Genomic DNA, 21,274 nt, shown 5'->3' with positions numbered 1-21,274 from the left:
ATTTTTGAAATATCGTTCTATATCGTTTTGGCCCATTTCTCAATGGTGAAGAATGACTTTAAAAATTCTCGTAACCAGATCTTCACCGAAATCGAATCAATTTGTATTTGTTACACACCCAACCCGTCCACTAAGTTCCGTCTCAATCCATTCACAACTTTATGAGATATTGTGCTACATATCGATTTTAGCTCTATCTCTCAATGGTGAAGAATCACTAAGACAAATAAATCAATAAAATACTCGTATCCAGATCCGGATCTTCACCAAAATCGTATGAATTCGTCCTAATCACACACCGAAACTGTGCACCAAGTTTTGTTGTCATCAGTCTGTAACTCTTTGAGATATCCTGCTCACCGACAGACAGACAGACAGACAGACAGGGGTGAAAGCATAACCTCCGTCCACCTTCAGCACCAGAGGTAATAAAAATCAAACTCTCGGAAGTTGTTCAACACAACACAAAATGAAGTCCCTTCCCCTCCCCTCCTTTGCCACTCCCGTAAGGATCAGGTGTTTCTTGTCATGTAATTTAACAATGCAATTGGATATAGCATATCGTGTGTTTATTCAGGCAGCATTTCATTTGCTCATCTTCACTGGAGTATGAAAAAGGTTACGAGGATGGTTCAAGTTGAGAACAAAAACAGTACATTCGATTTCAGAAAATGTGCAGCACTCCAGAGGGTGATTTGATGGCGGAACTTTTGTTTACCTGTTGTCATCATAAATGAGCGAAACTTTATTATTGAGTTGGAGGATGACTTGGTGAAGCAATTTGTTCAGAAGCTGTTGTTCCCATACAATTAAGCATATATTGAATGCAATGAAATTACTTGTGTTCCAATAACTATAGCTTGTCAACTCATTCCTCTTGTTCAACGTTGCCACGACGACGTCGTGACGGAAGCAAACACAGACGGTGCATGCAATGTCACCAACCAGGTGGTAACCGCAGGACCACCTGTCCTTATGATAAACAACCTGACATCTTGTGAAAACTGCTTTGCTGTTAAAGTTATACACATCCTTAACTACATCAGGTGAGGTTCATGAAATAGCGAAATGCGTATACGTGGAACGATGCGATCACATGGTGGGCTGTGTGGTTCGGCACAATAGATGTGTTAACAAGATCTTATGCACAAGAAATTGTTGGCTTGTGCTTAGAAAGTGTTTCCCATCAATAAATGCAAAGCACAGTGATCTCTCCACCCTTGTTTACTCGGGACAAAATAGGAATTATTGTCTCGTATATGACAAGCACGTCATCAGCAGAGTTATCATTGTCAATCCATTTACTTAATAACCAAAGCAAGGCCTTTATCCATGAAAAATAGCTCGATTTTCGAAGATGATTGCACAAATGTTTGAAAAGGTCAAAGCACCATGATGGTCCCAGCTTGCTCTTGAACTCCTTTTCAGTTTTTGCCAATTATGAAACCATCCATCAAACCATATTTAGAGTGAAATGACTTTTTATAGGCATGAGATTGATCTCAGAGAGGTTCTGAAACGTTTAATTATAAAATGAGGGGCCGTATATCTTAGCTACACAAAGATGGCATTTTGACCACAACACACACACACACACACACACACACACACACACACACACACACACACACACACACACACACACACACACACACACACACTCTGCTACCCTCCATCCAATGCCACTTTTCCTTCCTTTCATACACCTAACTCCTTCCTGCCCTCTTTAGCCACTCTTCCCACTCCGCATACCTCTATTTCTTTCTCCTATCACCCCTCCTCTTTTTTTTTCTCAATTAGACACTTTTTCCTTCCATCAGGGGGAAAATGGTGGGGGGGGGGGGTGCTGTGTAAGAAATAAAATGAAGACCCTTAAGAGTATTCATCTTCCAGCTGGAAAGGTGGGTGAGCCTGTCCATTCCACCGCAATGAAGTGAGTTTGAGAATACGTCACAGTGGCTTGTTATGTCACAGTGATTTCCAGGGATCACGATGTCGAGGGAATTGAACAAGGCCGCAGTGGAACTCGGTGAGTGGGTGTGGCATCGGCGACACCTGGAAAGGCAACATAGATGGGAGGTGGTTTACCCTTGTCCTTATTCTTTCGCATGCATCACATGGCTGTGAGTAGCGTCATTGCCTGAGGGTGTGGCTGTGCCGCTGATGCAACACCCTCTGTAGATTAAAATCGAAGCTTGTCATTTGGCCATGGACAATGCCAACGATAACTCGCCTTCTCTTCTCGAAGGACACCGTGGGATCTTTAACATTCACCAACTAATCCTAGCAGATGGGACACCCAATTTAACGTCCACCAGAGGGATGGCCGATACATTGATGCCTCACCCTGCTTGTGAGACACCAGGGTGACAGTTTCCAGCTGGGGTGAGATTCAAACCTCGGCGAGAAGGCTCAGAGGTGAGTGTGTGTACCTCTAGGACATCCTGCAAGCCCAGTTACAACTCAACACAAAACTAGTCTGAAATCAGACTGGTGTCACAAGACTGCGAAATTGAAATTGAGGATGAAACATCACGTGAGATCATAAAAGATAAATCCCAAAAATAATCCAGCTTAATGAAGTCACCTCTTCCCACTTGGAGCTGCTCCTGTGGTATACTTGAACTTCGTCCGTCACTTCCTCTGGTGAGTAGTCTCCTCCCAACATGAAAATGCTCTCGCCCACACTCACAGCCCCGGCATTAAAACCGACGCATTCAAATGAACCTTCACCTTTCCAAAGGCCACTGCCTTTCTCTGGCCAAAAGCTATATACCTTGAGGAAGAGAAACAGGAAAACACACAAACTTTATTTATATGTATATATTACACACTAGCAAATATGATCCAGAGAGGGATAGGGGTGGGACAGATAGGTGGGAGAGGCAGAGGGGCAGGAAGGGGTGCGACGCAGAGGGGTTGGATAGGGGTGAGAGAGGCAGAGGGGTGGGATAGGGGTGAGAGGCAGAGGGGCAGGAAGGAGTGCGACGCAGATGGGTTGGATAGGGGTGAGAGAGGCAGAGGGGTTGGATAGGGGTGAGAGAGGCAGAGGGGCGGGAAGGGGTGCGACGCAGAGGGGTTGGATAGGGGTGAGAGAGGCAGAGGGGTTGGATAGGGGTGAGAGAGGCAGAGGGGTTGGATAGGGGTGAGAGAGGCAGAGGGGTTGGAGAGGGGGGAGAGAGGCAGAGGGGCGGGAAGGGGTGCGACGCAGAGGGGTTGGATACGGGTGAGAGAGGCAGAGGGGCGGGAAGGGGTGAGAGGCAGAGGGGAAAGAGAGGCAGAGGGGTGAGATAGGGGTGAGAGGCAGAGTGAGAGAGGAAGTGGGGAGTGAGGAGAGGGGGGAGTGAATGGAGGGAGAGGAGGAGTAGTGGGGGATTCTGGCAGATGTGGCGCCCAGCTGAACGTCCATCCAAGAGATGGCCGCCACATTGATGAATCACCCTGCCTGTGCAACACCGGGATGACAGTTTTGTCGCTGAGTCGGGATATGAACCCAGACGAGACAGCTCAGAGCGAGCATGCGTACTTCTCGGCTATCCTGCCATGATCTGGGAATTCATTGCTTTATAAAAACTGAATTGATCTGAGCAGTATTTCCGACTGCTAAAAAAAATTTTACACAATTTTTTTTTTTCTGAAAGCGTTCATTTGGCTAATTGGCTCATTCTTTGACACACTTTCCTCTCCTCGACCTCCAGAGTTGTCTGGTGGAGAAGGGGGGTTGGGATAAGGACAGCACGAGAAGACAGCGTTGGGGTGGGGGGGGGGTGGAGGGTATATAAGTAAATATATATATATATATATATATATATATATATATTTTGTGTGCAAATGATCTTTAAGGGTTAATAAAACTGTTTAATAGAATGATAGTTATTTCAGAGCATTTGTGATTTCTTGTGTGCCATTCTGTTTGCTCAATAGATATGTGTTGCGTATGTACAGCGAGATGTTTGTTTTCCTTACCCAACTGTTTTGTCCTCCCCTATTAAGACCTCTGTCTGTAAATTTTTCATGTTCTTATCCTCTGTTTACATGTCTTAACAAAGAGCACGTGACAATGTGCAGGTGTGATGAATCTGCATTGAAACAGCCGGCCATGAGCACCACCATGACAGCTTATTCGGCCGGACATGGGGCTCATCGGTTGATCTCGCGGGTGGTCGGAAAGAGAGGGAGCGATTTGGAGGTCTCACACCGATATTAGTAGTTGACCGTTACAGCTGCACTGGAAGAGGCGTAAAAGCTGAGAGAGACAGCCGTTTGGTGGAAAGGAAGGAGAGCACCTGGGTGTCTGGATGTGTGCGGCTGAGAGTACCGGAGCTGCGAACATTTAATCCCCAGAGTGAAGAGGGCTTTGAGGAAACCATAGTTACGGAGCTTGAGGAGATTTTACGGTGGTTTGCACCAGAGAGCAACTGATAACTCTGCGTTCGGACTCTTGCACAGCTCGTCTCGGGGTTTAAAATGGAACTCTCGGTATTGTTTGTTATTTCGATTCCCTGTACTGTGTTCTTATCAAGTGAGTGAACGGGCCTGAAGATAAGAACTGGTAAGAAATCTGTGACGCTTGGGATCGTGCTGTGGGTAATTGGGGGGGCGGGGGGGGGGGGATATTGTTTGTTGTTTATTGTGAATTGCTGACTCCACAGTCACATTTGCTCTACGGATAGGATACGGCGGCCGTACCCCCCCCCCCCCTGAATTGACAGAAACGTGCGGCGGCCGCAGAGTTTCTGAGGTGGCCTCAGGGTGGTCCTAGGGCGTATGGCTATCTTTTACAGGCCGTAGGGGTATCCGTGGAATTATAGCACGGAGTTATAACTTTTTTCATTTCTACGTTGGCTGTAGCGATTCGACAAGCCGTAGCCATGACGTAGATGTGTTCCACGTCGACCTACGTAGGGCGTATGGTGGGCTTGCGTTATTCGTGCGGCTGCCGTAGGCTCTTATCAATGAAAAATGAATTTTGCCAACCCCCAAAAAATTATGGCGGCCGCACTATTTCCACGGTCGCCGTAGGGTAGTCCTAAGGCGTCCCTGTGTTCACCGTACGGTGGCCTTGCGGTCTGTGTGACTACCTGCGGGCAACGCAGGGTCGACGCACGGTTCCCCTATGCCCGCCATGCGTTCTACGTACGGCCTCCGTGGCAGTCTGCATCGACCGTGCGTTCACCGTGCGCTACCAGTAGAGATCGGAGTGTAGGTGTTTGCCACACACATCATCACATTTCACCAGCAGCTCAGACCAGACACATCACCATGTCTCCAAAGAAGCGATCAACCAAGAACAAGGGAAATCAGGTAATCTCGCTCTCGATGCACCTGCCTCAGCTGCATGCGCAGGTAGCCCAGCCTCTGCCGTTGACGAACAACCAGCGCCATCTGTATATAACCTGGTCCACAATCTATATGACAGATATGAGATATGATATACATATGAAAAAGGATTGGTATATATACCCACTCGTTACCGTCCGTCTGGCCGCACGTTCACCTTAGGCCCCCCTGCGGTCGCCTTGCGGGCACCTTGAGGCTACCTTGCGTCTGCCTTGAAAATTCTATGGCCGCCGCAGGGACGCACTAAGGTCACTGTGCGACATCAAATCAAAGACCGTACGGCACCCCCACGTTTTTGGTCTCCACAATTTCTAAATACCCCGTGCGGCTACCCAAAAAATAAAAACATATGTGACTGCTACATTGTGTGACCGTGGAAATACTGCGGCCGCCCTATAATTGCTAGTGGCCGTTGATTTTTTAGACCCTAAGGCCGCCGAGCCAAATGTGACTGAAGCATAATTGACGATTTCTGTGGTTTTTATTTCAATAACAACCCATGAACTGCTACTCCTGCTTTGTCTCTATTCTTGCCGTAAGAGTGGTTGAGTTTTCATGATCGGTGCCCTTAAGGTGCATAATTGGATAAAAGCGATTAGCACTTCATAAAGTAACATACTGTGTGTCATAACCAGCCGCTCAGTTATACATCTGACTGGCGCACCGTACAAGCACGTCACCCTCGGTTGGTTTTGTGTACTTTGATGAGATATTGGGACTTAAGGGCTGTAACCCTGGTTTGGGGTGTCGAATCCAACTGGCGACATGATTTGGTCGTTTCCGGACCAATCGGGTTGCTAAAACAATACACATACAGTATATACTTCAATAATCGCATATATTTATATATTGTTACGAATTTGGAATTTGATTGCACACAACATACAGGTTCCTTTAGTCAACTATGTCGATAAGTGCTTGTTCCCGAGATAGCTCACATTCCATTCTTTGAATGTTCAGAAATCGATTAGATGCGCTGCGGATCGATTTGATAGTTAGGGAACGAACAATGGAGACATCCCTCCCCCTCTTCTGTGAAGAGCAAGAAGAACCCTGCCGTCCCGTGACTCATGATGTCAACAACTCCCTCCTACCCGTGGCTGAGCAGGGGATGGAGTACGAGGGCATGAGTCATGAGTCACGCCGGGAGCGGGGGAAGGGTGGGAGAAGGATAAGAGGAGATATTTTCTTTGTTCGTGAGGAGGAGTTGAGGAGTAAGCTTTTTGCTTCGGCAGAGAGTAGTCGTTCAACAGACCTTCGTGTCCTGTTTGGCTTGGGTTAGGGTTGAGGCCTTCGGAAGCTTTTTGCTTCGGCTGACTCAGTGAGCTTCGGCTGAGGCCTGGCTCGGGAGGAGGCTTTTTGCTTTGGTGGTTCGTGAGCTTTGGCTTCTGCTTGGCTTGGGAGAGCTTTTTGCTTCGAGCTGCTTTGCTTGGAGGAGAGTTGAGCTGGTCGATTGGCTCGAGCTGCGAGTGATGGCTTCTTCTTCTTCTTCTTCTTCTTCTTCTTCTTCTTCTTCTTCTTCTTCTTCTCGGTTCGTGGAGCTCTTTGTTCTCCATCTTGGTTCCCGGCTTGGTGCGACTCATCGACCTCTTCTTGGAGGTGGTTCCTCGGGGAAGCGACGCAACGACGGGAAGAATCGGTGCCTCGTCTCACCAGCACATTTTGAGAGGTGCGGGAGGATTCGCGGGAGCTCATGAAGGATCGCGGCTAACGGCGATTGGGTCCAGCTCGCTCTCGCTGGAGCCCGGGTCCGAACAACTTGAAGACCACACGAGGTGGAGAGGTTTGAGATAGATTCTGGGTTTCAGCTCACCTGTCCTCCGAGCTGGAGCTCGTTATTAAAGGCCTCTGCCACCATTTCTTGGGTGTGTGTGTGTGTGCGTACGTGTGTCCATGGGCCCGTCTAATAAGTAGGAAATTGTTAAGTGCTTCGTGTGCTGTAAATCTTTGTTTTGCATTTCGTAAAGTCGGTATAGTTCTGCTCTTACGTGCTTCCCTAGTTCCCCATGATTATTCATAAATACCCCAATTGTTAAATGTTTTCAGCTCGTCGCGTCGATTCTCTCATTGACTGAGCATTTCGTGTGTTGGGAGTTAGAAAGCCATTGGTTTGCTGTAAAAGGGGGACATTTGGACCGACGGTTCTCGGCGATTAAGCCGCTCGGAATCGTGCACGGGACAGGCTCGCCTCGGCGGTTTGTTCCGTACGAGTTCCGTCGAGGGTGGAATATCCCGGTAGTTGGATCACGTGGGTATTTAGATACATTGAAGATTGACAATCGACCCTACCCCACGTGATCTGCCCATTGGCGTATTTCGGTTCTTGTACAAGGACCCATCGCTCGGACTTATCCGGGCGGCGATCTATATTCCGGGCGATTGGTCGGGCCGACTCGACTTGTGGCTCCGTTCAGAACGGTCGGTTCGCGGCTGACCCCGGCACCGTAACAATATACATATGTATATATATATATATATATATATATATATATATATATATATATATATATATATATATATATATATATATATATATATATATATATATATATATGCGATTATTGAAGTTCTCCGACCTGGACAAACACTGTCATGATTGCAAATACAGAATGGCTTCGAGCAGTGGATTGATGTTTAGGTCAAATGCTGTCACCAAGCAGATGAATAGTTAAGCTACCAGCTAGTTTCGCCTTCATTGAGAATTGTCAGGGCAGTACATTGCTGTCCCATACACTTTGTGACTTTGAAGCCTTTCGTCTGATATACTGGTTAATGATACACCTGTAACTGTGATTGGTGAGGATGCCACATCATATATCTGAAACCCGCAAGTGTCATCTGACACATGGACACATTGTGTTTCGCCCCACCAAAAACAACCAGGAAGCGTCACCGTTATTTTGAGCAGCCAGAGGTTCTATGGATGTGATGATTGAAGTTCTACGACCTGGACAAACACGGTGATGAAACTGTCATGACGATGTAATGACTGCAAAGCCAGAAGGGCCTATAGCAGTGCAAAGATGTCAAGGTCAAATGTTGGCACCAAGCCCTGTTCTTTCCAAATTTCCAGTTTTTCCTTATTGAGAGTTTCCTTTTTAGGTCATCTCTTCGAGCATGACCTAATAATATGCGTATCGATGTCCTTCGATCCGTCCGTCCGTCCATCCGTTCACAATGAAATTGAAGCGGGAGATCTGGTCATTAGTGATCCTGATAGAGGTAGATGAGACGTACACGATGGTATGACTTTCAAGGTCACCGAAGGTCAAGGTCACGAGGCCTTTGAAGTTGCGAAATGACGATTTTCAAATTCTATCTCCTCCGCCATTTCTCAAGCGATCTTGAATTTGATTGTAGCATATGAATCTATGGGACAATATCTAAATTTGGTTGGGCCCGATTTTCGATATTCGCTTTCGTTTTTGTGTCACGTGACTTCAAAGTTGGCAAAAAATACGAAAATGACGATTTTCAAAATCTATCTCCTCCTACATTTCTCAAGCGATCTTGAATTTGATTGTGGCATATGAATGTATGGGACAATATCTAAATTTGGTTGGGCCCGATTTTCGATATTCGCTTTCGTTTTCGCGTCGCGTGACTTCAAAGTTGGCAAAAACTGCCCTACCTTCAGGAGGCTATATATTCTCTACTGGGCATGGTAAAAGTTAGTGAGTGGTGTCATTGCATAGCAGCTGACCTTGTATATTTATACATTTTCCGCCGAAGGTGCAAAAGTTTCAAAACCCGAAATGTAAACGTCGGCATTTATTTTCAAAATATAATTTCGTGCGCACACGCGCCAAAATGCCGAGTCATCTTTCACCAAACTGTGCAGCTTGACTGCGCAGTGCAGTAGTCTTCGTCATAACTGAACATTGAGAACTTATGGTATTATAGAGATGACCGTCACCCCCACACGGGGGTAATTTTGTACTGTTGCATCCTGTTCTGTTCAGTGTTATAACTCTTCCACGAGCCTTGATTTTGTATGCAAAAAAAAAAAAAACTTGTCCGAGAAAGCTGTGAACCCCCATTTATTGACAAATGGTCATTCAACATGAAGGCAATGACATTATTTGCCAGAAAAATTCACAGCTTATCATCCATGCTATATAAAGTAGGTTGAAAATAATCTTGAAGCATTATTGTTGTTTTGTATTTTATTGTGTGCACAAGCCATGGAGCTTCAGATACGTTTAATGTACAATTCATGAGTGTGAGTGTGTGTGTGTGTGTGTGTGTTTTTTGTATGAATCAAACTCGTCACACAGTCCACAAACCTTGTAAGTTGAAAGGTCGCAGATGTACAGGGTGCTGTGCACAGCCACGGCTTTCACAAGGGTCGCGTGGAAGAAATGTCCAAACTCGGCCACGAGCTCAGTCCACTGGTCAGCAAACACACTGTAGCTGAGGAAGCAGTCCAGCGAGGGGTTAAACAGGTCGGACGTCTCCACCTGAAAGTTAACAGGTAAAGTAATAGATGATTACGTGTTGAATGTAAATCAGATTTCTTCACTCAGCAGATCACTTGACTACATTTTATCCATCATCTGGTAATAAATAAATAAATAAATAATGGAGAATATGTTGCAGATTTTCATAATTAAATAACACATCCACGATTAAATTTTTATTCTACAATGATTGTTTGTACATGCATTATGACAGTGCTAGTTTGCTCGTGTGCTAAGAACTTCATTACATCTTGTGGTATCCTGATTCAGCACATCCTTACCCTGGAACCGAGTACATAAATCACATCTCTGCAAGCAGCCACTTCTGGATAATAGATTCCTCGTGGAAGTTGACTCTTTGTGGTCCAGACACCTTTTACAGGGTCGAGAGCCTCTACGGCAAGCAGGCTTCCACATTCACGTGGTCCGCAAGTCTTTCCCCCGATCACAAATAGTTCTCGCCCAGCAGCTACCGATGCATGCATTGTGCGGGCTTGAAGCATTGATGGAGCAGGAACCACCTCTTCTCCATCTCGGCCTGGCCTGTACAACCAAGCATCAGCCGTTGCCTCATGCCACGGTTGAGATATGTGCAGGCGTACGGGACGGCAACACCCTTGACGACATCCACCAGTTACAAACACTGATTCTGCAAATGGTGCCAGGCTCATCCCAGGCAAGTCGACCAGTGGCACTCTGGAAAGCTCCTTCCATGAGTCACGCTCAACGTCATAGCAAAAGGTATGTCGTATTGCAGATGTGCCAAGTGTTACCCCACCATCGATGGGCCCATCTGTCTTGTGCACAAATATGTATTTCCTGGTTGTAGAAGGCCGTGCATTATGGAACAATCCACCACAGCAGTCTAACTCCTCAAAGGCCTTAACTGCAATGTCAGAACCTTCAGCTGGTTCAGACAAAGGGCCTCCAGAATTTATTGACTCCTGGAGGTACTTCTTGGGTATCTGATGGAGGCGAACCTGTTTTAAAAGTGCAGGAAGATGACGAAGGCGAGCTGCAGCATCATGTTGGATCCAGTACAGTGCAGCATCCAGGGCCACCATCTCATCTTTAATGGCTAGGTCGTCCGCAGAGAGGCATCGAAGAAGCTGCTTCAGTTGACAGAGGGAAACAAACTCGGGACTCTTTACGACTTCTGTGAAATGGGCTACAGCAAAATGAGAAGCTCGGCGGTGCAGAGTGGAAGAACCATAACTTTCAGACAAGGCTAGAAGAGGAAGACAGTTGGCAGCATCAATGCGATCAGCTAGGTAGTCTCCACAAGCACTTAAGAGTGCTGGGGCCTGCAGGAAGGCAGCAGTCTGAAACACTGACTCCGCATTATGCTCAGTGATCTTTGCACAACCCGTGTAGGCAAAATCTAGAAATATCTGCAGCGCAGTGGGTGAGAGACCAGGTAGAACTACACCACCATCATCTCGTTCTCGCATGTCAAGCTCAAACATTGCCCTGCACACGCGTCAGGGAATATAAGTCATTTAAAGGCAACTGGCAGGTTGTGAAGAGAGCATTTAGGGACCATCCTTTTATGCATGCAAATGTGGCAGAATTTTTTGACCCATGTGTTCCATGCACATGCCCCTTCTCGTTCAACCAGCCTCGGTGGCCGAATGGTTGCAGCATGCGCTGCGATTCTGGGAGCCCTGGCAGAATCATGTAACTAATAAATGAGGAAATCTCTGTATGTGTGTGTGTGTGTGTGTGTGTGTGTTTGTGTCTGTTAATCACTTTTCTCGACAACCGTTCTTCCGATCTACTTCAAACTTAGCTGGTGTATTGCTGGGGACCCAAGGAAGTACAGTCAAATTTTTTTTTGACAACTTTTTTTTTAGCTAAAAACTATTTTGAAAATATTAATGCCCACGTTTGAATACCGTAGTTATTAAAATTTGACTTATTCCAAAAATAGTTTTCTTCTTTATTCTGTACTTTATTCTGACTAAACTGTTCTGATTCAAACTCACTGATTCAAACATGTCTGAAGATAACCGTGCTAAGCGGGAGCGAATACGCGAGGCTATGCACCGTGTACGTGCAACAGAGTCAGACGAAGCACGAGATGCACGCCTGCCATGCGACGCTGCGCACAAGGCAAGGTGCCATGCAGCTGAGACAGATGAAGCCAGAGATGCTCGCCTATTATTTGCAGCAAGATTCTTTGGTAAAGACTTGCTGGAATGATGGATTTGCACATTTCGAACAGGCACTGCACTAGTACCATTAATTTGATAATGGTACGTGCTGCTTCCTTGGTTGATGCTTGGTATTTCAAAAGGATAGAGCACCGACAAACAACCCGATGTTGGTAATAATAGTGCAGGCTTTGATGGGCTTAATGACCTCTTCCTGCGTCGAAGTTCCTTGGAAGGGAACTCTTCTTATTAACTTATTATTACCTCCACCACCAAAAGTGAAGGTTATCTTTTCACCCCTCTCTGTCTGTTTATCTGTCTGTGTGCAGGATATCTCAAAAAGTTGTGTATGGATTTGGATGAAATTTAGTGGGCAGGTTGTGTGTGTGACAAGGACGAACTGATTAGATTTTGGTGAACATCCGGATCCAGATCCGGCTGCTAGAATTTTTAAAGTGATTCTTCACCATTGAGAGATAGGGCCAAAAACGATATATAGCACGATATCTCAAAAAGTTGGATGCCTGGTGTTGGCTTAATGGATAGGATGGCAGGCTTTGGATCCGAGGGTCCTGAGTTTGAATCCCGCTCAGCTGTTAAAGTAATACCAGGTGGGGTTAACTCGGCCTGTCATCCTTCCGTGGTTGGCAAAATGAGTGCCAGCATCCTGGTACACTGTGTCTGAGTGGCGACCCGTCCAGGATTGTGCCCAATAGCCAAGGAGACTACTTAAGCAGCACCAATGCTCTGCACAGTATGGTCCCAATCTCCTCCTCCTCAAAAAGTTGTGAATGGATCCGGATGAAACTTGGTGGGCATATTGGGTATGCGACAAGGACAAACTGATTCGATTTTGGTGAAGATCCAGATCCGACTACTGGAATTTTTAAAGTGATTCTTCACCATTGAGAGATCGGGCCAAAAACGATACATGGCATGATATCTCAAAAGGCTGTGAACGGATTATGACCAAACTTGGTGGATGTGTTGGGTCGGTGAGAAGAATAAGTGCTGTTCTCATTGTGTTTGTCATTCTGAGAATATTTTGATCACACGCTTCGTACATGTACATTGTCTTGTGAATGTCAGAATGCTGCACACAGTAAGAGGAGCTGCATCCTCGAAGGCCTTTGTTGAATAAAAACCACATGATGTAATTTTAAATATCCAGTCTGTATCTTGCTTTATTCCCACAATTCCTCAGACCTACTGACCGTGACTCTTCTATTTACCTGGGTAGACATCTTTTTACTGTTTAATTATGGAAATAGGTAAAAAAAATTTTTTGGTGCTGCCATGTTGTATCATGGAACAAAGCGTCACGTGCACATCTTATCACAGGTTCCCGTTATTTATTTATTTATTTATTTATTACCATAAATCATACGATGATATCGAATGACAGATGCCTACCTGAAAAAGTCACTGCTGGCTGCCAGAATACAACGGTGGCAGGGCAGCGATATGCCTGCAACATGAAGAGTGAAGTCGAAGAAGTGCCCTTGGACTCGAAACGCTTGCAGAGCACGAAGTACAGCCTCCCCGTGCGACTCGACCCGCACGGACACAACCGTGCACGAATTCTCCTCTGAACACGCTCCATTAAAAGGCGAAAGTGATGAATCCATCGTACCGTTGCAGTAAGCCATGGTCTATACGACAATTGGTCTATCCTCGATGGTCTCCTCCACTGCAAACTCCAACGTTATCGTCCAACTCATTGACTAACTGAAAGCGACATTTTGCGAGGCTAACTGAGGCGCTCGACTCGGCAGGTCCTTTCGTGCAGGCGTCTTGGCTTTCTTTGGTCTTTGCTGACCACCCTTGAACCTGTAAATCAGGTGAACCATTTCAAGGTGGTCCCCACGAGCAAATTCAGGACTTCACCATTTCCATTGCTGTGAGTTGCTGCAAAGTAAAGAGAAATGATTTCAAACATTCCCTATTGGACCAAATTTTCATGAAAACAAGATCGAGCATTGCTTTGCAGTACATGTCCCCCTACCGATGTGATATTTTCTAAGTCCAAAAAGTGCATAACTCTGCGAAAAATTGACAAAACGTCCTGAAACTCTTACTTTTTCTGTAACTTATCATAATAAAGCCACGTACCAAGTTTCAGTTGAATATGTTAAAGGGTATGGGAAAAAGTTCGGAAAAACCACAGGTAGGACAGACGTACGTGCAGCCAGACAGCAAAGTCTATCGTCCCCTCCGGTGAAACGGGTAAGGGACTAATATAATAAGAGACTGGTTGTTTTACTTTAGCTTATACACAGAAATCCATTCCCTCGCGTTATTAAACTAACAATTGAAGGAGCAAACCAATCTACGTTCACAATCAAATGGGGTTTTGCACTTCACTAGCACACCGCGACCCCATTCCTCCCCCCCAGCCTCTGCTTGTGTCATCAACGCGGGCTAATGGAATGAGCGGAAATACAAATGAATGAATAAAAATGGATTCCGCAATAAACAAATAAAGAGAACATCCAGAAGCCCCGAAAGGTGAAGCTTTTCCAACCGAACCCGCATTCGGGCCTACCTATCATTCCGTGTTCAATAGGCCTTCGGTAGGCCACTCAACCGGCGAACGTCACACCGCGTGAAAACGGTCACATTACACCGGATGGATGTGTACCTCTCGCGAGCGAGGAGAGAAATGGACTCGCTCTCTTCTACATAAGCTCGTTATATACTCTAATCGCATATATAAGCCAATACGGACGCGGTGATGAAAGCGGTTCGTCCCGACGCACCGCCACGCCCTTTCACCGTCGAAACCCGCAGCCGGCAATGGCCACTGCGGCACGCTACGTCGTCGTCGTCGTCTGCCTGTAAGAGAACACGCGTGGCGAGATCCATGAGGACGCGGAGACATCAATTTTGGTGCGAGACCCCTTGTGATAACTTCAGCACCAGGCAAGGATGGACAGCGACTCGTCGGGAAGGTCTGCACAGGGCGTGGCGTCACGCGCCACCCAAGCCACGCCCACAGGGGCGCGAGCCAATGAGACGCGACCAAATGGAGCGATGCAGTTTCCTTCACACGGGTGTTCGGCTCGTGGAGAAAAGGCTCCCGTTCGAATTGTCCGCCGACGCAGATCGATCTTCGGACCAAGACATCATTTTGACTTTCCAGTGGTTCCCAGTGAGTCTGACGGTCTGACGTCACGCCAAGGTGACGTCACCAGGACTCTTGGACACTCGTTATTGGAGATCAGATGTCTGGACTTTATCAAATCCGAACATTGGACAAACATTGGGAAAGAAGTGAAAAAAAAACCCGTTTTTGGTGGAAGGAGCCGGGCTGGTGAGGATATCCCCGTTAAAACAAGAAGTGAGAATAAGAAGTGTAAACAAAAGGATTTCAATTTTACAATCCTATAGTTTGAGAGGCGTTCAATTAGTCGTCGGAACGAGGTGTTCACAACGGTCCAAGGACTCCCAGACACAACAAACACGGGCAGAACGAGGCGTGGATGTCGATTTAGACATTTACTTACTCAATGTTTCCTTTAATACGTCGAAAAATATCAAACTTCGTGTTTCTTCGACCGTTACCTGGTGGACGGACCCACATCTACCTTTGCATTGTAGAATAGTTTGCCTTCTGGTAATTCCGTGGTATTGATCATCGATTAATATAGTTGATTAAACTTTATTAAATAACGAGGAAATCGCTGGATTTATTTAATAAATTTGAAGGTCCTGCAAAAAGGGGGTGGGGCTTCATGATCCGGGCGGCCTAGCGAGGCGCTATCCGAGGCTGCGCGTTCGGGTTCCAGTATGATCCTGTCGTCGGACGTGGCTCGATTGGTTCTGGGTAAATACCTTTGCATCTCTTCTCCAAAATTATCTCTTCCTTTTCAAAATGTACTTGCCGGCGCGTTACACGAATTAGCCGTGCCATAATCGACGCGTACACCTTGCGGCCTAAACTAGTCGAGACATCCTTGGCGCGCTTTACATTATTATTAAATTTTTTCCCTGAGAGATTTCTGCGATTTCACAGATTTTTATGCTTAGTTAGCGTTTTCGGAACGTTGTTGTTAATGTTGAAGTGTTTTTATTCGGGTTTCATGCGCGCACAGATGTTTTGATTGTGCTGGTTGTTTATTTGCGTTTATTTTTTTGCCTTCGGGTTTCGTTTTAAGAACACGCTGCAGTAATGAGCCCATTTTAGTTGTGCTTTGGTGTGCGACATCGTTCACCCACCAGATTCAATGCAACTCTTCGACTTGGCTTGAGTTCGTTCCTTTGGGGGTTGAGGAGGGGGGGTCATTGATGACATGCCTTGCTGATCTTGTCTTGGGGTCAAAGATCCTGCAGCTGTTTGCCAAGTTTATGTCCCGTTGTGCATTGTTGGCAGGGTATCTGCAACAAGAAGAGCTTACCAACACTTGCCATACGTTTGTGGAAGAAAGCCCGTATCTTGCTGAGTATGCCGAGTTTGCGAGGAGAGAGGGTATCATTCCATTCTCGCTGCCGGTCAGTTTGCTCAAACTTATTTGCCCAACGTTATGTTTTGTTTTGTTCCAAGATGGGTTTCTGACCGTGCGACTTCGATGCATATTCTGAGCATGATTGAGATAGTACAGAGTTTGAAATTGTGGTTCTATCTGAATGTTGAACACGATGGAGACTATGGGTTTTACAAACTGTGTTGTTAACTTGTAAGTACAGCTGGGATTACTGAGCTACTACCTTCAGATATTTTGTTTGTGATGATAGGTTTGATCCTCTTATCTGTGAGGAAAATGCACAATGATGCCACATTCACTACTTGTTGTAATACAATGTCATTTGTGTATATATTATATATATATATATATATATATATATATATATAATATATGTATATATATATAATATATGTATATATATATAATATATGTATATATATAATATATTGTTGCAGATTCGCGCCCGCCGGCGTGCGGACGGCCACGTCACTCGAATCACGGCACGTCGCCCACCGGACGGACAATCCAGTCGTGACCCTCTCGGACTAACGCCGGGAACCAGTCATGGGTGGACCTTTCGGTCTCACCGCGATCGTGCCAATCGGCCCCCGCGTGGGATAGGGTTGCTCGCCAAATTCGACCTACCTAAGTACCCACACGGAGGGTAGACCGGGCGATCGCACCTCGCCGCAGGTCGACTTCGGACACGGGCCACTTAAGCGACCCGTTCCGTACTATCGGGATAACCGAGCGGTGTTATTCGTCGGCCTCGACGGTTCGATTAATTATCGGGCGTCTTAGCCCACGACCAACCCTTTACGTGAAGCAAGATGGGGATTCAATGAAAGAAATGACGAAGCGAAGCGGGAAAACAGTTCAACAATAAGCACATTTATTTCGCGATGAACGGAAAGCACACATATACAATTCCACCAAAAGCACATGTAAAAGAAGAAGACAAAAAGCAAATGCAACAATGCAGATCTATCCGACTACCGGGCACTCGGCAACACTTATACAATTTTACTTCACAGACGGCGCCGACAACACATATTCCCAAAGCAAATGAAAAGCGAACCACCCTCCAGGATGAGGGGGGTAGGCGGGCCTGGGGCCGAGACCGTGTCGGGCCTACCCGTCTGATGATGAGACGCGGAGCGGCGGTGGTGCCTCAACTCCGCGGGCCTTGCGGACAGTGTCTGGTAGGGGGTGGGAAGGGGGCCCCCTTTTGTCGCACTATCTCAGCGCGGGGGGAAACAGGAGGGGGTTGCTGATGCTCGGGGAAAGGAGGATTTCGCAAAATCTCGGGTCCCGCGACGAGCGTCTCCACCACGACCTCGGTCGCGCCGCCGGCCTCTCCCTCCGCAGTTCCCCGAATCCGACACGAGCACCCCCTCAACCGCCTTCGCCGCCGCCGCCACCTCTCCACAGCTTCGTCCGATCGCCCTCTCCGTCTCCTCTCTTGACTCGTCCCAACTCTTCACTGGCTCCGCGAACTCCCAACTGCGAACTGCCAACTGCGAACTCCCAACTGCGAACTGCCCTCTTCTGACGAACGCAGTCGTTTTTATAAGCCCCGTGGCTTCGCTCTTTTTTCTTTGACCCTCTGCCTCCGACCTTTCACCTCTCTAACTGGCTCCCCATTGGCCCGAGGAAAAGTGGGCGTGAATGCTTTTTGATCCATGAATTTGCATATAGCGACCGCCCTCCAACGCCCTGGAGGCGGGGCCAAATCGCCCCTCGCTCACCGATTGGACGGAACAAAAGTGGGCGTGAGTCGTTTTTGATCCGTTTTTCTGCGGAAAGTCCGTGATGTTTTTGAACACGCTGCTCGGTGCGCGCCCCGCACGAGTCCAGCATCGGTGCCCACGAGTGGCGCGAGATGACGGTGATGCGATGGTGGCGAGTTGTGACGGTAAAGGTCGTGGCGGTTGTGGTGAAGCGGCGTTGTGGTTGGTGGTTGTTATTGTGAAGCGGCGTTGTGGTTGGTGGTTGTTGTGATGGCTGTTGAGACGTGGTTGGTGGTGGTAATAATGGCGGCTGGTCCAAAATAAAGATAGTAAAAGAAAAACGGCTATCCTGAAGAGTCGCAGCCCGCATGAATGACATTTATTCCCTCTAGACAACGGGTTTGGGCCTAACTACACATATACTTACCGAGATATCTCACCTAAGGGACCTGAATGGTGGTTTGCGAATTTGGTCAACCACAACAATATGCTCAATAAACGAAAGAGGCACGCTGACGATGACGTGTGCATAAATTGCACAACAACATCACCTTCAAACTAAGAGGCATCCGTCTGGTCACAAATAGCTGAAAACAGAGATATCGATGCAGATTTCGCCCTTGTGGGCTCATCAGGACAACATGCTGCTAGTCGTTTATTTGTGACCACATTAGGCTCGTTAACATAACTGAATCGAACCTCCTACCTTGATGCAGCAGGGCACAGATCGAGTTCCATCACAGCAATCGTCACACGAGCACAAAGTCTCTGCCCTGCTGATCACCAATGTGCTCTTTATTTATTTTTATATATAAATATAAGTCACAGGGAGGTGAAATTCGCTATCTATGATGTGCAACATGTGCGGAGTAAAACGAGTGTTCATTTACGTCTCTTGATTGTCCAATAAATAACGATATAAGCACACCTGACGCTGGATCGAGGCTTCAGACTTTGGCACGCGAGGCTGTACCGTAAACATAGGGGCAATACCCCGGGCGCTCACCTGGTAGTGGCTGGATGAGATAACAATGGAACAACTGGTAGGCATGGATGACCCACAAAATATGTAATTGGAGAAAAAAGTAAATACTTTTGGATTTTTTTTTTTTTGAACAAACTTCGGTTTATCATGGGTGATAAAGGTTGTCAAGTTTCATTGAAATTGTGTGCGGTTTCAGAGAGGAAGGCAAATACATATTTTGGTGGGAAACCCCCATGTCGACACTCTTAGACCCAAACTTTTTTTTATTGGTGTGAACAATCTTTGGTACATCACAGGTGATGCAGGTTGTGGTCAACTTTCATCGAAATTGTGTGTGTAGTTTCGGAGAAAAAAGCAAATGCCTATTTTGGGGGGCAACCCCCCCCGGTAGACCCCCTTAGAGGCTGTTTTAAAAAAAATTATACATATAGATATTGTTACAAATTCTGGCTCGCGTGGCGTGCGATCGGCCGCGTACCTCTAATGGCAGCCGCGTCGCCCACCGGATGGATAATTCAGTCGTGACCCTCCTGGAACTACCGCCAGGAGCCAGACACGGGTGGGGGTTTAACCTCACCACAACCCAGTCCGCATTCCACCCGCGCTAAATAGGGTGAATTGCCGAATGTCGATATTCCTAAATACCCGCGCAGGAAACCTACCGAGGGGTTGCAGCACGCCGCAGGTCGACTTAGGACATGAACCGCTTTAGCGGTTCGTTCCGTGCTATAGGGATAACCGAGCGGTGTTATCGCCGACCTCGACGGTTCAGATTCTTCTTTACTCGGGTGTTCAAAACCCACTACTCATTCCACGATGCAAGATGGCACTTTCAATGTGGTGAAAGGAGGACGTGACGAACGGGATATGCTGCACACAAGGACATTTATTTACAACACGTATACAGTCAAGGCAGTCATGCAATGTACAGAAACAAGGCAAATAGAAAGCAATATAACCGACTACAATTATTATTTACAAGCACAGTCACTTACACAGGTTTACTTAGGGAGACACGGCGCCACAGCAGTCATACAAAACAAAAGAAATGGCCCCCTCATAGGCAAGGGGGTAGACGGGGTTCGTAAACCTTTATGGCCGTGGGCCGTGGATGTCCGAATGGGCCCACGAGACCGACGCTGGTTACCTGCACCCTCGTGGTGCGATGGTCGGCGAGCTCTCTCCGGCACTCCTCGCCAGACGCGCAGGTTTGCACCATACCGCCGGCAGGGCTGCGCCTCCCGTCTGCATCTCCAAGGCGTCGCCCGGGCTCGCCACCAGCCCGCGCCTTCACCGACAGGTCGCTCAACGCCAAGACGAGAAGGAGGGAGAGAGACCTCGACGACAAAGAACGACGAAGGCCACCCCGACACAGAGAGACAGAGACAGAGACAGAGACAGAGACAGAGACAGAGACAGAGACAGAGACAGAGACAGAGACAGAGACAGAGACAGAGAGCCCGAGCCCGAGCCCCGCGTGCGGTCCGCCTTATATAGCGCGGGGCTCCGCCCTTCGCTCCTCCCCGTTTTCGGCTCCGCCTCCCTTCGAGAAGGTTCCCGAAAAGGGGCGTTCCCTCACCCCGACCGCCTCACGCCGTGCATCCACCAATCGGCAGCGAGCTGCCTTCCCCCTTCCCTTCACACCAAGCGCGGGGAAAATAGGCTGGAAAAAACCCCACAGGCTTCACAAGAGCTTTTGTTCTGCCAATCCTTCTCGGACGGTTTCCGCCGTGGAAACCGTCTTACCGTGGTCCGTGAAGGATGGCGTTCGTAAGCGGGCGTCGTGGAGAAGATGGTGGTGATTGTTGTGGGGGTGGTATGAGTGTGGTTGGCGTTGTGGCATAGTTGGTGGTGGCGGTTGTTGTTTGCGTGGAGGTTTGTTGCAATGGTGGCTCAAAATAATGATAGATAGAGAAAAACTGCTATCTCAAAGGGTCGCAGCCCGGTGAACACGAATAAATTCCCTTTAAACAACGGTGGGGACCGATCTGCACATAAACTTAGCGTAATAACTGATCTAAGGACCCTTTATGGTGTATTGCGAATTTCCACAGCCGTAACAATATACACAGGGTGTCCCAAAAGTCACCTAGGGATTTAGAAATTAAATAACATTTCTGATTTCTTAATAAGTTGTTTT

At 47.2% G+C, this 21,274-nt stretch overlaps 2 protein-coding genes across 11 annotated transcripts in view; one reads left to right on the top strand and one right to left on the bottom strand.

Annotated features, from left to right (window-relative positions):
* Positions 1 to 554: 554 nt before the first annotated feature.
* KBTBD3 (kelch repeat and BTB domain containing 3) lies at positions 555 to 14,922 on the bottom strand. 4 transcript variants are annotated; one of them, XM_085860689.1, is made up of 6 exons: positions 14,713 to 14,922; positions 13,367 to 13,861; positions 10,082 to 11,270; positions 9,627 to 9,800; positions 2,588 to 2,776; positions 555 to 2,055 (listed from the first exon to the last, which is right to left on the bottom strand). In XM_085860689.1, exons 2-6 carry the CDS (start codon positions 13,600 to 13,602, stop codon positions 1,969 to 1,971), a joined length of 1,875 nt encoding a protein of 624 aa, XP_085716815.1. In that variant the 5' UTR covers positions 13,603 to 13,861; positions 14,713 to 14,922; the 3' UTR covers positions 555 to 1,968. The 4 variants fall into 4 exon arrangements, with proteins under 4 accessions (XP_085716815.1, XP_085716817.1, XP_085716816.1 ...); XM_085860691.1 differs by having other exon boundaries at positions 14,729 to 14,922; XM_085860690.1 differs by lacking the exon at positions 14,713 to 14,922 and adding an exon at positions 14,499 to 14,705.
* The window catches only part of NPAT (nuclear protein, coactivator of histone transcription), an 87,862-nt gene continuing 81,445 nt past the window's right edge, over positions 14,858 to 21,274 (top strand). For 4 of the 7 annotated variants that reach the window (XM_085860688.1, XM_085860684.1, XM_085860683.1 and 1 more), the window contains exons 1-2: positions 14,858 to 15,266; positions 16,326 to 16,444. In XM_085860688.1, coding sequence (XP_085716814.1) covers positions 14,882 to 15,266; positions 16,326 to 16,444 — 504 coding nt within the window. In that variant the 5' untranslated portion in view covers positions 14,858 to 14,881. Of the gene's footprint in view, positions 15,267 to 15,642; positions 15,780 to 16,325; positions 16,445 to 21,274 lie in introns of those variants that run through there. The other 3 variants (XM_085860685.1, XM_085860686.1, XM_085860687.1) reach the window with 3 other exon arrangements.

The sequence above is a fragment of the Eptatretus burgeri genome, chromosome 16 (assembly GCF_056783735.1).
Source record: "Eptatretus burgeri isolate ZD-2024b chromosome 16, Ebu_testis_v1, whole genome shotgun sequence".
NCBI classification, from domain to species: domain Eukaryota; kingdom Metazoa; phylum Chordata; class Myxini; order Myxiniformes; family Myxinidae; genus Eptatretus; species Eptatretus burgeri.
This window is presented reverse-complemented; position numbering and strand designations above follow the sequence as displayed.

Excerpts from the sequence above, each read along its gene's own strand:
- KBTBD3 (XM_085860689.1), bottom strand. The coding sequence starts at position 13,602 with ATGGCTTACTGCAACGGTACGATGGATTCATCACTTTCGCCTTTTAAT. Across the intron at positions 9,801-10,081 it reads TTTATGTACTCGGTTCCAGG|GTGGAGACGTCCGACCTGTT; the intron begins GTAAGGATGTGC and ends GTTAACTTTCAG. Across the intron at positions 2,056-2,587 it reads GCAGCTCCAAGTGGGAAGAG|GTGTCGCCGATGCCACACCC; the intron begins GTGACTTCATTA and ends TTGCCTTTCCAG.